Source organism: Mobula hypostoma, chromosome 2, assembly GCF_963921235.1.
Source record: "Mobula hypostoma chromosome 2, sMobHyp1.1, whole genome shotgun sequence".
Classification (NCBI taxonomy): domain Eukaryota; kingdom Metazoa; phylum Chordata; class Chondrichthyes; order Myliobatiformes; family Myliobatidae; genus Mobula; species Mobula hypostoma.
In genome coordinates, this window is record NC_086098.1 from 87376881 (window position 1) to 87395698 (window position 18818).

At 42.7% G+C, this 18818-nt stretch overlaps 1 protein-coding gene across 1 annotated transcript in view; it reads right to left on the reverse strand.

Moving 5' to 3' along the window:
- The window catches only part of col21a1 (collagen, type XXI, alpha 1), a 213423-nt gene that overhangs the window by 172886 nt on the left and 21719 nt on the right, over positions 1-18818 (reverse strand). Inside the window, exons 4-5 of the mRNA XM_063068745.1 lie at positions 10813-10978; positions 10472-10697 (exon numbers count right to left, since the gene is read on the reverse strand). Of these exons, the coding sequence (XP_062924815.1) occupies positions 10472-10697; positions 10813-10978 (392 nt within the window). The remainder of the gene's footprint in view (positions 1-10471; positions 10698-10812; positions 10979-18818) is intronic.

The following is an 18818-nucleotide window of genomic DNA, read 5'->3' on the forward strand; positions in this document are numbered from 1 at the left end:
TGACTCAGGCAGTGCATTCCACGCACCAATCATTCTCTGAGTAAAAAACCTTCCTCTAATATCCCCCTTGAACTTCCCACCCCTTACCTTAAAGCCATGTCCCCTTGTATTGAGCAGTGTTGCCCTGGGGAAGAGGTGCTGGCTATCCACTCTATCTATTCCTCTTACTATCTTGTACACCTCTATCATGTCTCCTCTCATTCTCCTTCTCTTCAAAGAGTAAAGCCCTAGCTCCCTTAATCTCTGATCATAATACATACTTTCTAAACCAGGCAGCATCCTGGTAAATCTCCTCTGTACCCTTTCCAATGCTTCCACATCCTTCCTATAGTGAGGTGACCAGAACTGGACACATTACTCCAAGTGTGGCCTAACCAGAGTTATAGAGCTGCATCATTACATCGCGACTCTTAAACTCTATCCCTTGACTTATGAAAGCTAACACCCCATAAACTTTCTTAACTACCCTATCCACTTGTGAGGCAACTTTCAGGGATCTGTGGACATGTACCCCGAGATCCCTCTGCTCCTCCACACTGCCAAGTATCCTGCCATTTACTTTGTACTCTGCCTTGGAGTTTGTCCTTCCAAAGTGTACCACCTCACACTTCTCTGGGTTGAACTCCATCTGCCACTTCTCAGCCCACTCCTGCATCCTATCAATGTCTCTCTGCAATCTTTGACAATCCTCTACACTATCTACAACACCACCAACCTTTGTGTCGTCTGCAAACTTGCCAACCCACCCTTCTACCCCCACATCCAGGTCATTAATAAAAATCACGAAAAGTAGCGGTCCCAGAACAGATCCTTGTGGGACACCACTAGTCACAATCCTCCAATCTGAATGTACTCCCTCCACCATCACCTTCTGCCTTCTGCAGGCAAGCCAATTCTGAATCCACCTGGCCAAACTTGCCTGGATCCCATGCCTTCTAACTTTCTGAATAAGCCTACCATGTGGAAACTTGTCAAATGCCTTACTAAAATCCATGTAGATCACATCCACTGCACTACCCTCATCTATATGCCTGGTCACCTCCTCAAAGAACTCTATCAAGCTTGTTAGACATGATCTGCCCTTCACAAAGCCATGCTGACTGTCCCTGATCAGACCATGATTCTCTAAATGCCTATAGATCCTATCTCTCAGAATCTTTTCCAACAGCTTTCTCACCACAGACATAAGGCTCACTGTTCTATAATTACCTGGACTATCACTACTACCTCTTTTGAACTAGGGGACAACATTCGCCTCCCTCCAATCCTCCGGTACCATTCCTGTGGACAACGAGGACATTAAGATCCTAGCCAGAGGCTCAGCAATCTCTTCTCTCGCCTCGTGGAGCAGCCTGGGGAATATTCCGTCAGACCCCGGGGACTTATCTGTCCTAATGTATTTTAACAACTCCAACACCTCCTCTCCCTTAATATCAACATGCTCCAGAACATCAACCTCACTCATATTGTCCTCACCATCATCAAGTTCCCTCTCATTGGTGAATACTTAAGAGAAGTATTCATTGAGGACCTCGCTCACTTCCACAGCCTCCAGGCACATCTTCCCACCTTTATCTTTAATCAGTCCTACCTTCACTCCTGTCATCCTTTTTTTCTTCACATAATTGCTTATTAGTCACTGAAAGTCAATAGATACTTGGAAAGGCAAATCCATGTTGATATTTATTATGACAGGACTTCTGTACAGGAGCAAAGGTACCTTTCTATCATTATATGGGGCATTGGTTGAGATTATGCCCCCCCACACAGTATTGTGTATAATTTTGGTCTATAGGGATTTCCCCTGATTTACAATTGATACAGAGGTATGACTGCAGGGCAACATAAATTGGATTGAAATACTGAAGACTCCATGACATTTAGGTAGGATAGGAAGTTAAGACAAAGGTGGAAGAGAGGCACTGTTAATTGTTGGTGATCTTAAAGCAGTATTTCAGTTATGTCATAAAGGTAGTTAAGTGGTTAAATGAATCGGCTACTGATCCAGAGCTTGGAGTACAAATATTTCTATTAAAGAACAATAGAGCTATGGTTTCAGATGGAAACCCTTTCATCAGAATGCACATACATGTTCTAGTCAATAATGACTTTTACTTTCTATTTTTGTACTTTTACTTTCTATTTTTGTACTTTTACTTGCTATTTTTATATTTTATGCCAGTTTACTTTTATAACCTAACTTCCCTTTCCTTATTGCTTGTGTAAGTTAACATAATTGAAAGTAACTTTTATTATAAATTACAAACTTAATTATCTGAATACAAATTCCCCAAATGCAATAGTGAGGTTCAAGCTTATGAAGCCCCCCTCACCGGGCTCATGTGGAAACTTGGTTCATTGCCGGCCCTGTTAACAGCCTTGGGACTCAGCGGTGAGAAGGCCACCTTTCATAAACAATAGGCGTCTGGGGTCAATGTGATTTGGGGTTCAACCAAACAGGAATGTCATGATGTTCCAATTAAAGAAACCCCGTTTTGAGTAAATGCTGCATTAATACTGCCTATACACAATTGTCAGTCGGCAAGAAATAACAAATCATACATGGTAGAAAATTATGAAGAGAGTATATATACAAATTTCAGCCTTATCGAACAGTTAGTAGGAAAATAAAAAGGAAAAATATAAAAAGGCCTATTACAGTTAACTCAATGCAAATATGTTCATAAAGTTGGAGCTCATCTTGTTGTCTTGTGCAACAGCAGCGCTCCTTCCCATGCTACCTCAGCAATCTTCCCTCGTCCTTTCTGCAGCTCTCCCCAAAAATAAATTGCAATCCACACTATCACAAATCTCTCGCCACCTGCATTCTTGAACTTTCTCCTGATTCCACCATCCTGATTGGCTGACACACCATTCCTAAGTTGAACATCATAGCCACTTATTTTTAGCCAAAACCAGAACATTCTAAAGGCAGAACACAATGTTTTCACAGAACTGTTACAATGAAATACATACAGCATAGTAGAAAAATCTTAACCAAGGCACTGCACTCTCCCACCACCAAAAATAGTCACATTCTCATGACTTTGGAGCTTATTAATAACACAGTATTCAGATGAATTTTGTGATGTCAGCACCCCCAATCCATTTGTAAATGTAAGTAGCAAATTTCACCTTGCGAATGGACATAATGCTTTGTTTCCCAAGTGCATCCCCTGCCAGCCTAGCTAGAGGTTTCCTGACTCTCTGAGACCTCCTTATCTCATCTTCAGCTTCTCCAGCCTCAACCACTCCTTGTAACCCTTACTGATTACTAGAGGGTGACTCCCCCATCTATTAGTCATATCCTCCAGTGATTCATGTCCCCCTTCTCCTTGACTGAACTTAGCTTCCCTCAGTTTGATCAGGTGCTGCTGAACATCTTCAACCTCCGCTGGTGCTAACCACTGAGACCTCTTTTGGAAAGGGTGTCCTTGATCGCTCTAATAGTGCAGCAAGTACTCTTGAAGAAATCAACATCAGACTCGTCAGTAGAAAAGACATCTTTGTGTTCAAACATCTTCTCAGATAATCTCCTTTTCCATTCCTTGGGCATCAATGAGTCATAAAAGTTGCATAACTTTGATGTCGCCTTCCTCGATCCAGGAGACTGTTTCTCTTCTGTTTCCCCAGGAAAACTAGATACTATCATCACAGAAAAAGAGAGGCAGTTGGCACCCCGTATCTGAGGGTAACCTCTCTCCCTAGGGTGTTCCTGATAATTACAGTCATCCTGTTTGCATAGAGAGCCAAATATTTCTGCATTTCAGGTCTCACCAGCACTTTTGTAGGTAAGCGTAACTCTTCTTCCGGATCATCAGGAGCATCCACCTGGATGGTTGAGGCGTTGGGCATTCCAGCAAATTTGGGAGTTCCAGTCACTCTAGCTACTCCTCCAGGACGTAACATGACAGGTTTAGACTGGGCATAGCTTAGAGTTCTTTGTTTCTGCTCATCATTCTGCTTAGGAGGAAATTGCACCTTCTCAAAAGCAGCTCTGAACAGAGGGCGAATGGACAAGGTTTTCAAAAAGTTCTCTCCATTTCTCTCCCTGCCTGCTCCCATGAGCCTTCTCACAATGGAAGTATTTGTTCCTACAAGAATGGAAGCTCCACCCTTTTCATCTGGATCCAGGCAGACCAACATTGGTTTGTCAATAGTCTCAGTTACTCCAACAACTGTTTCCAAAACTCTAGTTTCAATGACAAGTAACCATCGTATGATAGATAGATGGACAGATAGATACTTTTTTTGATCCTAAAGGAAATCACACCGTCACAGTAACATTATAAGTGCACAGATATACAAATATTAGAAGAGTAAGAAAGAATAAAAATAAGCTACCTTAAACTGTCTTACAGAGGGTGTTATTACTTCCCCGGCTATAGGTTGACTCATTATATAGCCAAATGCCAAGGGTAAGAAAGACCTCATATAGCATTCTTTGGAGTAGTGCAGTTATCTAAGTCTATTACTAAAAGTGCTCCCCTGTTAAGCCAAGGTGGCAAACAGAGGGTAGGAAACATTGTCCAGAATTGCCAGGATTTTCCACAAGGTCCTTTGTTCTACCACAATCTCCAGTGTGTCCAGTTTGACGCCTTTCTAATCTGTTTATTGAGCCTGTTGGCATCACCCATGTTGATGTCATTGCCCCTGCACATCTCCACATAGAAGATTATACTGGCAACAACATACTGGTAGAACATGTGAAGGACAGACCTACATACTCCAAAGGACCTCAGTCTCCTAAGGAAGTAGAGGTGACTCTGGCCCTTCTTGTACGCAGCTTCTGTGTAGGTGCTTCACTCAAGTCTGTCATCCAGGTGCATCCCCAGGTACTTGTAAGTCCTCACTATAAATAGTAATGGAGAGCATTGCAGGTTTAGTCTTCTTAAAGTCTATCACTACCTCCTTTGTCTTACTGATGCTGAGCTGCAGATATATCAGCTTGCTCCATTTGGCAATGTCCTCCACCAGGGCTCTGTATTCATCCCTCTGGCCTCTCTTTACACACCCAACTATTGCTGAGTCATCAGGGAATTCCTGCAGATGATGTGACTCAATGTTGTATCTAGAGTCTGAGGTATACAGGGTAAACAGGAAGGGAGCCAATACAGTCTCCTGTGGGGGCCCCAGTGCTGTTTATAGCCATGTCTGACACACAGCTCTGAAGCCGCACATACTGTCATCTGCCAGTCAGGTAGTCCATTTTCTAAGATACAATGGAATTGCCAACCTGCATTGAACAGAGCTTTTCCTCCAGCAATGAGGGCTGTATGGTGTTGAAGGCACTTAAGAAATCAAAAAACATGATCCTCACAGTGCTGCCCAGTTATACAAATGGGAGTAGGCTCTGTTCAGCAGGTAGATGACAGCATTGTTGATTCCAATGTGCCCCAGTTAGGCAAAATGCAGGAGACTGAGGGCTGATCTGACCAGGGGTCGGAGGTGAGCCAGGACCAGCCTCTATAGAGTCTTCATGATGTGCGAGGTCAAGGCCGCTGGAAAGAAGTCAGTCAAGACTTTTGGTTGGCCCTTCTTAAGTATTGGGACTACGCATGATGTTTTCCACACAGTTGGGACGCTTTCCAGGCTGAGATTCAGACTGAAAATGCACTGGAGAACTCCACACAGCTGCTCAGCACACTCCTTCAGGACCTTGGGGTTCACACCATCTGTTCCCAATGCTTTGCTGTGTCTGAGTTTCCCCAGAACTTTTCTCACCTGCTCAGTAGTGAAGGTGAGTCCACGATGAGTGGGGAGTTGGTGAAAGATGGGGGTTGGGGGAGGTAGAGATTGGGACGATAGCAGTTGGTATGTGGAGGTGTGGATAGTAGGTGCAGGGCAAGAAGGAGATGTAGATAGTGGTAGTCTGTGTTGTTTATCCACGTGTTGAACTGGAGGGTGGAGGAGGGAGGAGGGGAGGCATTGATGTTGAGGGAGCATTGGGTGACTGAGGGGTGAGCTGAGGGGGCTGTGAACAGAATGATAATTGTCAGACCAATTGAAGAATTGGTTTAACTTCTTAGCCCATTTATGGCTGCATTTCGAGGCTGCTCTGCAGCTAGGCTGATTGAAACCAGTGATGTTCTTCATGCCTCTCTACACCTCCCGTGTGCTACTTTGCCCAAACTTGTTCTCCAGCTCTCTCCTGTATTCCTCTTTAGCCACCTCAGTCTTCTCTGTTAGCTCCCTCTGCACATGTTTCAATTCCTCCCTGTCTCCTGATCTAAAAGCTCTCTTTTTGTGGTTGAGAAGAGCCTTTAGATCACTGGTGACCCATGGTTTGTTGTTAGGGAAGCAGTGAATAGTCCTTGATGGTGTTACTGTGTCAATACAGAAGTTGATGCAGCCAGTGATGCAATCAGTAAGTCCATTAATGTCCTTCCTATATGGTTCACAAAGCACATTCCAGTCAGTAACCTCAAAGCAACCCTTCAAGGAGGCCTCAATAGCCTCTTGAGACAATTTCTTTACTATCTTGGTGGCAGATAGCTGCTGTTGTACTTTGGGCTTATACATGAGGAGAACCAGGCTGTGCTCTGATCTTCCAAGTGGGGGGAGAGCTGTGGAGTTGTATGCATCTTTAACATTTGCATACAAAAGATCCAATTTTTATTTTCTCTTGTATGACACTTGACAAACTGATCGAAGGTGGGTAGGGTTGTTGAGAGAGAAACGTGGTTGAAATTTCCAAATACTGCAATGAACGCATCGGGGTGTTGAATCTGGACTCTCGTGATGGTAGAGTATATGACGTGACATGCAGCATCGGAATTGCTTTGGGAAAGCAGAATGTAGACAACAAGCAATATGGTGTGGCTTAACTCACACGGTAGATAAAACGGAGGGAAACTCACAGTAAGCAGTCCAATGTCTGGACTGCAGATTCGTTCTTTCACGGAAATGTGACTGGGATTCCACAAGCACAGCGAGCCCACCTCCCTTCCTCTTACTGCACTGTATCGTATCGTTGAAAGCCCATTCACAGTAGCGTCGGAATCTGGGATTTGCTCCGGTAACCATGTCTCGGTGAAACACATAACATGCATTCCCGATATTTGTTCTGTGTCCTCGTGAGTACAGCTAGTTCCTCCATTTTATTTGCTAGCGATCTTATGTTCCCCATATTGATAGACAGAAGATATGGTTTATATCTCTGGCTCTTGCTGCATCTACTTTTTACCTGATCTGTAACTTCGGTATTGCTGCCTCAGCTCGTCTGGAATATTGAGCTTTTGCTGGGTTGCTTCCCGGCTGCTAATAGCTACTCCCTCATGTATACAATTTTGTCTCCTCTACTGTAGTCAAAGCACTAGATAGAATAAAAAATCTCAAGAGCCAGAAGGATGGTGAAAATGTTCTTAAACAGATTAATGTCCATTGTTACTTTGCAGTATTACCAGCCAGTACAAAAACAAATGAAAGAAACACGCTTAACAACATTAAGATAAACGAACACTTGGAGCTACACTAACATGCTGCTGCCTCAACACAGTGTACACACATGACCACATATGTGTATGTGTGGTCATCATACTTAGTACTCATCAGTACTAAGCACCTGAATCTCAAGGGCACTGAGTGGTGCCAATGGTAAGTGCATCAAATACTGGTTGGATAAGGATCTATAAATCAAAGTGACTTGAGAACCTATGTCAAGTATGGCTTCAGCATAAGCACCTTCAACCATATGAATACATCAGAGCTTGGTCCCACTAGACCTTCAGGAATAGTGTTTTGCACTTCAGTATTTCCCTTTACATATTGATTGGAACGTATCCTCTCTGAAACACCAACCCATTCCTTTAATGGGTTCCTCCATAGTTTTGCCTCTTTTCTTCTCTGTTTGATTAACTGCTGACTTACTTTTTGAAGATTTCCTGTCCCTCACAGTCTCATTTGAAATGTCCATCTTCTCCATAGTTGTAACAGAAAATATTTGTTGCCTCTCTAGTCAAGAGACTCTTACAGGTGGGTCAGGTTTCCAACAGACACATCACGTTTAGCTGAAACATTAGCAGACATCCATCGAATTAGCTCAGCTCTAAGGTTTTCCACCTTATTTCTCAAAAGCTCTATCTCCATGGCATCAGGGGCCACTTTAGCAACAGAGGCTACCACTGAATACATTACTCAGCTTTTGGAAATGCCCCACTTTTCAATCATGTTTTCCCTTTCTCTGTGTAATTCGGTAAAAGATGGAGGAGGATGCATCTTGCAGGTCATTCAAATATGTAGAGCAATCATGTCATGTGACAGTATGCCCTTAACATGGCATCCTTAAGCAATTTCTCTCAGACAGTTGAATGCCCCCTTTGTGGCACAAACAATGCAGCAATTTCTCCAACCTGAAAATGTAGACAGACAACTCTTCTTCTCCTGGAATGTGTGCCTAAACTTCATCATCAGATCAGCTGCACGTTCAGCAGTGTCAAAAGCATCTTCTAGAGCTTGCAGGTAATTAGCTGATGTGGCTAATGAATTTTTTACCTTTAGGAATCTTACTACATCAGCCACCAGACCTTTTAAACTCTCTACCAATCTGCGTTTTATATTATCTGAGCACTGCTATTCATCCAGTAACAGATGTCTGCTCAAACCAAGCCTCACATTCTTCTTCCCCATCAGGTGTGGGCTTGACCCCAGGGAACACTATAACTTTAGGTCTCTGCAGATACACTTCTGCATTTATCAACCAGTTATGTTATATTCATAACCAGCTCAGAATTTAAATCAACTGCTGAAGGACCCATTAGCCCTTTCACAACAGGCAATTCTTTTCCTTCACTTTGCAGAAATGAGAATAACTTGTCTCTAAAGTCTTCACCCTCAGCTACATGCACCACTTTCTAAAAATATGGACTGCCATTGCCCCGCCTCACCAGGGTCTCCCAGCCTATCAGGCAGTACGACTTCAGTCACGTCACTGCTAGTCTGGACTAACACGGTATCCTTACCAGCCGAGTGATCAAAATGCCATTCAATCAGCATAACTTTCCCCAAAACTTTTACAGAACTCAGCACTCTGAATAAAAGTTCATTGAGAGTTTGAACATCTACCCTGCTCAAAACACAAGTAATTACTTGTGAATAATATCTTTGAATCCCACCAAATCTTAATCCCTGCAGCATCCATAATAGTCACTTCCCCCGACACTAGTTTAAACACAAATTTAAACACGCAAACCGCTTAATCAATTCTTAACAGCAATTACACAGCATTCAACGAATCGCTGGACGATAGCCCCCTCACTGGACTCATATGGAAACTTGGCTCATTGCTGGCCCCGCTAAAAGTCATGGGACTCAGTGGTCAGAAGATCACCTTTCATAAACAGTAGGGCATCTAGGGTTGGTATGATTTGGGGTTCAACAAAACAGACATTCCAATCAACCTCGATTTGAGCAAATGTGGCATAAATACTGCCCATACACAATTGTCAGTTGGCAAGAAATAACAACTTGTACACCGCATAAAATTATAAAGAAAATATATTTACAAAATCAGCTTTATTGAACAATTAGGAAAAAGAAAAAGAGATAAAAGGACCCATTACAGTTAACCCAGTCCAAATCTGCACTTAAAGTTGGAGCTCATTTTGAAGCTGTCTTTTTACTTATGCACTAGACCCACAGTCTGCGTGAAAACACATATCAGATTCCAAACGTTGCTCGAAATCCATCTTGAACAAACGGGCACTGTCATGGGGAGTAATGGCCCTTCCTCCTTGGAGCCATTCATTTGCACAAAGCACTTTGTGCATCAGGGATGCTCCTTCCCACAACATCCTCAGCCATCTTCCCTCCTGTCCTTTCCGCAACTCCCCCCCCAAACAAAACCATGAACCACACTGTCTGTCACAAATCTCTCTCCATCCCACTCTCTTGAACTTTCTCCTGATTCAGCCATTCTGATTGGCTGACACAACATTCCTAAGTTGAACATCATAGCCTCTTAACTTTTATCCAAAACCAAAACATTCTAAAAACTACTTAAAATAGTTAAATGAAATAATTAATGCAAAAAATAGGAAGTTAAAAAGTAGTGAGGTAGTGTTCATGGGTTCAATGTCCATTCAGAAATTGGATGGCAGAAGGAAGGAAGCTGATCCTGAATTGTTGACTGTGTGCCTTCAGGCTTCTGTATCTCCTTCCTGATGGTAGCAATGAGAAGAGGGCATGTCCTGGGTGGTGGAGGTCCTTAATGATGGATGCTGCCTTTCCAAGGCACCACCCCTTGACAGTGACCTGGATACTACGGAGGCTATTGCTCATGATGGCCCATGGTGGATAACCATTGAACATTGTTACTAGTTGTTAATGGCCTTCCATATATCAGTACACAAATAGTTTCTGTTTATCTTTTGGAATAGGTTACCTACAATAAAATTCTAAAAAACAGAATTTGTAATAAATGATAATTCCATTCAAGTGTACAAATGGCCCACAAATAATAAAATATTTCTACCTTTATAAGTGCAGATGTGAAGGTCACAGACTGTGTATCATTCACCACTTCTGTTGTATAAAAAATTACGGTGTTGTCTCCGCCATTCAGTGTGACAGCTGTTTGAATTGTGCCATCTAAAGCTAAGATTCTCCATAAATCCCATTTTTCTTTTGTTGCAGGCCTCGTGAATCGTAACGTAGACACGAAGACATAGGAAGGAGGAAGACCATCAGGAAAGATATCGCTGGAATTAAAATCATTGTTTTTTAAAATGAGAAAATAATACATCATAGTAATCTTAAGCAAAGTTCTTTGAAGAGGAAATTATTTTCCTATAAATATATTCTGACAATGAATACCTCGTTCTTTCTGTTAAATCAGTCAGTGCTGTAACCCTGTAAGCTTTTTTGCCATGATATGAGCCTTGAATTCCACTGGCCTTCTTACTAATATCTAATCCAACAAGGATATCAAATCCTTTTTCATCTCGTGATGCCACTGGTATTCTTGTAGGACACACTGTTTCTGGAAAGGACAGCATAAATTTTACTCCTAACGTTCACAAATACACCATAAACAGGGAAATGGGAAGTATCTAAAGAAACGCAAACAACAGGAATTCTGCAGATGCTGGAAATTGAAGCAACACACATCAAAATTGCTGGTGAACGCAGCATCTAAGGGTCTCGGCCTGAAACGTCGACTGCGCCTCTTCCTAGAGATGCTGCCTGGCCTGCTGTGTTCACCAGCTACTTTGAAGTATCTAAAGAAAGTGGCAGAAGAATTTTACATCAAAATGTAGCATTTCTTGATAGTTACTAGGTTAAAACCTTAAACAGAAGCTGTTTAATTTGACATTGTTTTCAAATGAAATTTAACCAAAGTTAACTGCAAGAGTTCAAGGGTTCTCAATTTCAAATATATGGCCATTTAACCATTTAGGTACCAATCCTAACAAAATGCTGTACTCTTGACATGACATGAAAATATAAGGAAGTGTGGATCAATATAAAATATTTTACTATTAAACCTATACTTTCCTTTCTAATTTTGCTCGGATGAAGTTTATTTAATGGATTTCATTCAAAATGTTTAACCATTTATTGTTACAAGATACACTTAATGGTCACTTTCATAGGCATTCATGGAAACATAGAAAACCTACAGCACAATACAGGCCCTTCAGCCCACAACGCTGTGCTGAACATGTACTTACTTTTGAAATTACCTAGGGTTAACCATAGCCCTCTATTTTTCTAAGCTCCATGTACCTATCAAGGAGTCTCTTAAAAGACCCTATTGTATCTGCCTCCACCACCATCACTGGCAGCCCATTCCACGCACTCACCACTCTCTGTGTAAAAAAAGTTACCCCTGACATCCGCTCTGTACCTGCTTCCGAGCACCTTAAAACTCTGCCCTCTCATGCTAGCCATTTCAGCCCTTGGAAAAAGCCTCTGACTATCCACACGATCAATCCCTCTCATCATCTTATACACCTCTATCAGGTCACCTCTCATCCTCCGCCATGCCAAGGAGAAAAAGCTGAGCTCATTCAACCTACTCTCATATGGCATGCTCCCCAATCCAGGCAACGTCCTTGTAAATCTCCTCGGCACCCTTTCTAGACTTTCCATATCCTTCCTGTAGTGAGGTGACCAGAACTGAGCACAGTACTCCAAGTGGGGTCTGACCAGGGTCCTATAGCTGTAACATTAACTCTCGGCTCTTAAACTCAATTCCTCTGATGAAGGCCAATCCACCTATGCCTTCTTAAATACAGAGTCAACCTGCGCAGCAGCTTTGAGTGTCCTATAGACTCGGACCCCAAGATCCCTCTGATCCTCCACACTGCCAAGAGTCTTACTATTAAAACTATATTCTGCCATCATATTTGACCTACCAAAATAAACCACCTCGCACTTATCTGGATTGAACTCCATCTGCCACTTCTTAGCCCAGTTTTGCATCCTATCGATGCCCCGCTGTAACCTCTGACAGCCTTCCACACTATCAACAACACCCCCAACCTTTGTGTCATCAGCAAATTTACTAACCCATCCCTCCACTTCCTCATCCAGGTCATTTATAAACATCACGAAGTGAAGGGGTCCCACAACAGATCCCTGAGGCATACCACTGGTGACCGACCTCCATGCAGAATATGCCCCGTCTACAACCACTCTTTGCCTTCTGTGAGCAAGCCAATTCTGGATCCACAAAGCAAGGTCCCCTTGGATCCCATGCCTCCTTACTTTCTCAATAAGCCTGCATGGGGTAACTTATCAAATGCTGTGCTGAAATCCATATACACTACATCTACTGCTCTTCCTTCATCAATGTGTTTAGTCACATCCTCAAAATATTCAATCAGGCTCGTAACGCATGACCTGCTTTTCTCAAAGCCATTCTGACTATTCCTAAACATATTATGCCTCTTCAAATGTTCATAAGTCCTGCCTCTCAGGATCTTTTCCACCAACTTACAAACCACTGAAATAAGACTCACTGGTCTATAATTTCCTGGGCTATCTCTACTCCCTTTCTTGAATAAGGGAACAACATCTAGAACCTCTCCCGTCCCCATTGATGATGCAAAGATCATTGCCAGAGGTTCAGCAATCTCCTCCCTCGCCTCCCACAGTAGCCTGGGGTACATCTTGTCCGGTCCCGGTGACTTATCCAACTTGATACTTTCCAAAAGTTCCAACACATCCTCTTTCTTAATGTCTACATGCTCAAGCTTTTCAATGCACTGTAAATCATCCCTACAATCACCAATACCCTTTTTCGTAGTGAATACTGAAGCAAAGTATTCATTAAGTACCTCTGCTATCTCCTCCGGTTCCATACACACTTTTCCATTGTCATACTCGATTGGTCCTATTCTCTCATGTCTTATCCTCTTGTTCTTCACATTCTTGTAGAATGCCTTGCGGTTTTCTTTAATCTTGCTCACCAAGGCTTTCTCATGGCCCCTTTCTGGCTCTCCTAATTTCAATCTTAAGCTCCTTCCTGCTAGCCTTATAATCTTCTAAGTCCTCTATTATTACCTTGTTTTTTGATCCTTTCATAATCTTTTCTTTTCTTCCTGACTAGATTTACCACAGTATTTGTACACCACGCTTCCTGTATCCTACCATCCTTTCCCTGTCTCATTGGAACGTACCTATGCAGATCTCCACACAAATATCCCCTGAACATTTGCCACATTTCTTCCATACATTTCCCTGAGAACATCTGTTCCTAATTTATGCTTCCAAGTTCCTGCCTGATAGCTTCATATTTCCCCTTACTCTAATTAAACAGTTTCCTAACTTATCTGTTCCTATCCCTCTCCAATGCTATGGTAAAGGAGATGGAATTGTGATCACAGGAGATAGAATTGTGATTCCTTTGCACCTGCTCATTAATGCAAATATCTAATCAGCCAATCATGTGGCAGCAACTCAATGCATAAAAGCATGCAGACATGGTCAAGAAATTCAGTTCTTGTTCAGACCAAATGACAGAATGGGGAAGAAACATGATCTAAGTGACTCTGACCATGGAATGAGTGTTGGTGCCATTCGGGTGGTTTGAGTACTGTACCTCAGAAACTGCCGATCTCCTGTGATTTTCATGCACTACAGTCTCTAGAGATTATAAAGAACAGAGCAAAAAATAGATCAAGTGAGCGTCAGTTCGATGGGCAAAAAATATCTTGTTAATAAAAGAAGTCAGAGGAGAATGGCCAAACTGGCTCAAGCTGACTGGAAGGCAAGAGTAACTCAAATATCCACACATTGCAACAGTGGTGGCCAGAAGAACATGTCTAAATGCGCAACATGTGGAACCTTGAAGTGAATGGGCTGCAGCAGCAGAAGACCACGAACATATGCTCAACAGCCACACAAGGTACTTAATAAACTGGCCACTGACTGTAACGCATAGGAAGGGCATTTGTTTTCCAAATTGATTACTAGGTTTGCATATTATTTTCATCTGATAAGGCAATCCACCTTGATATACTTAATATAATAGAAACTATAACCTGCATACCTATGTACTTGAACAGAAGAAGCAGAAGTAGTTTGGAGATTATGTACACAATAATATACAATGGGCTGAATGGCATAATTGTGCACCATAAATTTGATATTCTATTTATTTACACACGTTGCTCCACTCATTTTGTATACCCTGATTCCTCGGAAACTTAGTACATTTGCATTAGGTTTTAATCATAATTGGTTGATGTATGTTAGAAAGAGTAATGGTAACACTGCTAGTATGTAGTAGATGCTTAGAAATTCAACTGGAAATAACAAAAAAGGTGTACTTGTCTGCACTTCAGGCAACCTTTCATCCATTACCAAAGTCTACCCCCAAATCCCTACTATGTTAGATTTAACTGAAAGACTTTCATGCAGATTGTCAATGTCTTTTGGTATTAATGCACATCATGCTGCAGAGCTTTCCAGCTGCTACTTGGATGCTACATTCTCAAAAAGAAAATGAAAAACCAATCTAACGGTAGCTTTGGCACCCCTAGCATCTAAAAACTCTTTGTCTTCCAAGTTGCTTGCTGGGTTTGTACATATACACTCAGTGGCCACTTTATTAGGTACATCTGCACAACTGCTCATGAATACAACTATTTAATCAGCCAATTATGTGGCAACAACTTAATGCATAAAAACATGCAGACATGGTCAAGAAGTTCAGTTGTTGTTCAGACCAAACATCAGAACAGGGAAGAAATGTGATAAATTACTTGGATTGTGGAATCATTGTTGGTGCCAGAGAGGGTGGCTTGAGTTTTCAGAAACTGCTGATCTAGAATTTTCATGCACGATAGTCTTTAGAGTTTACAAAGAACGTGCAAGAAACAAAAAACATGAGAGACGTTAGAGGAGAATGACCAATTTCATATTTCATACTGTCTGCTATGTTATGCCCACTGCAGACCTATGGACTAAGACTAATTTGTTGCGACTCAGCCAACTCTATCCTGGGTGCAACCCTCCCTACCATCGAGGATCTTTTCAAGAAGGCAGTTCCTTAAGAAGGCCACTTTAAAGATCTTCACCATTCAGAACATTCCCTCTTCTCATTATTACCACCAACAAGGTGGTACAGAAGCCTGAAGACCCACACTCAATGATTCAGAAACTGCTTCTTCCCCTCCATAATCAAGTTTCGCCACCTCATTATTCCTTTCTTTATGTAATATTTAATTAATTTGTAATTGACAGTAATTGTTGCTGCAAAACAAATATCATTCCTGTAGAATTAGATACCATGCCTGCAGGGCTAGTGCTTTGTTCAGGGTGTCAGATGTGGGAATCCTGGGAGACCTCCAGCCTCCCTGATGGCCACATCTGCGCCAGGTGCACCGAGATGCAGCTCCTCAGAGACCGTGTTAGGGATCTGGAGCTGCAGCTTGATGACCTACTGCTTATCAGGGAAAGTGAAGAGGTGATAGACAGGAGCTACAGGGAGGTAGTCATCCCTAGGCTACAGGGGTCAGAAAACTGGGTCACTGTCAAGAGAGGGAAGGGAAATGCCCGGATAGTGGAGAGCACACCTGTGGCTGTCCCCCTCAGCAACAAATATCTTGTTCTGGATGCTGTTGAGGGGGATGACCTGACAGGGTACACCCACAGTGACCGGGTCTCTGACACTGAGCCTGGCGCTGTTGTGCAGGAGAGAAGGAGGGAGACGAGGAATGCGGTAGTCATAGGGGATTCCATAGTCAGGGGAACGGACAGGAGATTCTGTGAGCCTGATAGAGATACCCGCATGGTGCGTTGCCTCCCAGGTGCCAGGGTACGGGATGTCTCGGATCGGGTCCTGAATATTCTGAAGGAGGAGGGTGAGCAGCCAGTTGTCTTGGTACATGTTGGTACCAATGACATAGATAGGAAAAAGGAAGAGGTCCTGAAGAGAGATTTCCAGGAGTTAGGAAGGAAGCTCAGAAGCAGCACCTCCAGGGTAGTAATCTCAGGATTGCTACCTGTGCCACGTGCTAGCGAGGGCAAGAATAGTAGGATCAGGCAGATGAATGCGTGGCTGAGAGACTGGTGCAGGGGGCAGGGCTTCAGATTCTTGGACAATTGGGATCTCTTCTGGGGGAAGTATGACCTGTTCAAAAAGGACAGGTTACACCTGAACCCGAAGGGGACCAATATCCTGGTGGGAAAGTTTAATAGAGCTGTGAGGGAGGGTTTAAACTAATTTGGCAGGGGGATGGGAACCGGAATGACAGAGCAGAGGAAGGGGAAAACAGAAAGAAATCTAAGATAGTGAGCAGTAAAGATGTCAGGAAAGATAGGCAGGTGATGGGGCAAATTTGTAGCCATTGGGATGAGCTGCAGTGCAATAAAGTTGCAGTGAAATCAAAGCGAAAAGTACCAAATACTGGTCTTAAGGTGTTATACTTAAATGCACGCAGCATAAGGAATAAGGTGGATATTCTTGTTGTACAGCTACAGATTGGCAGGTATGATATTGTGGCTATCACTGAGACCTGGCTAAAGGATGCATGTCTCTGGGAGCTGAACGTCCAAGGATACACAGTGTATCAGAAGGATAGGAAGGTAGGCAGAGGGGGAGGCGTGGCTTTATTGGTAAGAAATGATATTATATCATTAGAAAGAGGTGATATAGGATCGGAAGGTGCAGAATCTTTATGGGTTGAGTAAGAAATCGCAGGGGTAAAAGGACGCTGATGGCAGTTATTTATAGGCCTCCAAACAGCTGCAGTGATGTGGACTACAAATTACAACAGGAAATAGAAAAGGCTTGTCAGAAGGGCAGTATTATGATAGCTGTGGGGGATTTTAACATGCGAGTGGATTGGGAAAATCAGGTCAGCACTGGATCTCAAGAGAGAGAATTTGTAGAGTGTCTGCGAGATGGCTTTTTAGAACAGCTTGTTGTAGAGCCCACTAGGGGATCGGCTGTACTGGACTGGGTATTGTGTAATGAACCGGAGGTGAAGGAACCCTTAGGAGGCAGTGATTATAACATGATTGAGTTCACTTTGAAATTTGAAAAAGCTGACATCTGATGTGTCGGTATTTCAGTGGAATAAAGGAAATTACAGCGGCATGAAAGAGGAACTGGCCAAAGCTGACTGGAAAGGGACACTGGCAGGAAAGACGGCAGAGCAGCAGTGGCTGAAGTTTATGCGAGAAGTGAGGAAGGTGCAAGACAGGTATATTCCAAAAAAGAAGAAATTTTCGAATTGGAAAAAGGATGCAACCGTGGTTGACAAGAGAAGTCAAAGCCAAAGTTAAAGCAAAGGAGAGGGCATACAAGGAAGCAAAAATTAGTGGGAAGACAGAGGATTGGGAAGTTTTTAAAACCTTACAAAAGGAAACTAAGAAGGTCATTAAGAGGGGAAAGATTAACTATGAAAGGAAGCTAGCAAATAATATCAAAGAGGATACTAAAAGCTTTTTCAAGAATATAAAGAGTAAAAGACAGGTGAGAGTAGATATAGGACCGATAGAAAATGATGCTGGAGAAATTGTAACGGGAGATAAGGAGATGGCAGAGGAACTGAACGAGTATTTTGCATCAGTCTTCACTGAGGAAGACATCAGCAGTATACCGGACACTCAAGGGTGGCAGGGAAGAGAAGTGTGCGCAGTCACAATTACGACAGAGAAAGTACTCAGGAAGCTGAATAGTCTAAAGGTAGATAAATCTCCCGGACCAGATGGAATGCACCCGCATGTTCTGAAGGAAGTAGCTGTGGAGATTGCGGAGGCATTAGCGATGATCTTTCAAAAGTTGATAGATTCTGGCATGGTTCCGGAGGACTGGAAGATTGCAAATGTCACTCTGCTATTTAAGAAGGGGGCAAGGAAGCAAAAAGGAAATTATAGACCTAATAGCTTGACATCCGTGGTTGGGAAGTTGTTGGAGTCGATTGTCAAGGATGAGGTTACAGAGTACCTGGAAGCATATGACAAGATAGGCAGAACTCAGCATGGATTCCTTAGAGGAAAATCTTGCCTGACAAACCTATTACAATTTTTTGAGGAAATTACCAGTAGGCTAGACAAGGGAGATGCAGCGGATGTTGTATATTTGGATTTTCAAAAGGCCTTTGACAAGGTGCCACACATGAGGCTACTTAACAAGATAAGAGCCCATGGAATTACAGGAAAGTTGCATACGTGGATAGAGCGTTGGCTGATTGGCAGGAAACAGAGAGTGGGAATAAAGGAATCCTATTCTGGTTGGCTGCCGGTTACCAGTGATGTTCCACAGGGGTCCGTGTTGAGGCCGCTTCTTTTTACATTGTACATCAACGATTTGGATTATGGAATAGATGGCTTTGTGGCTAAGTTTGCTGACGATACGACGATAG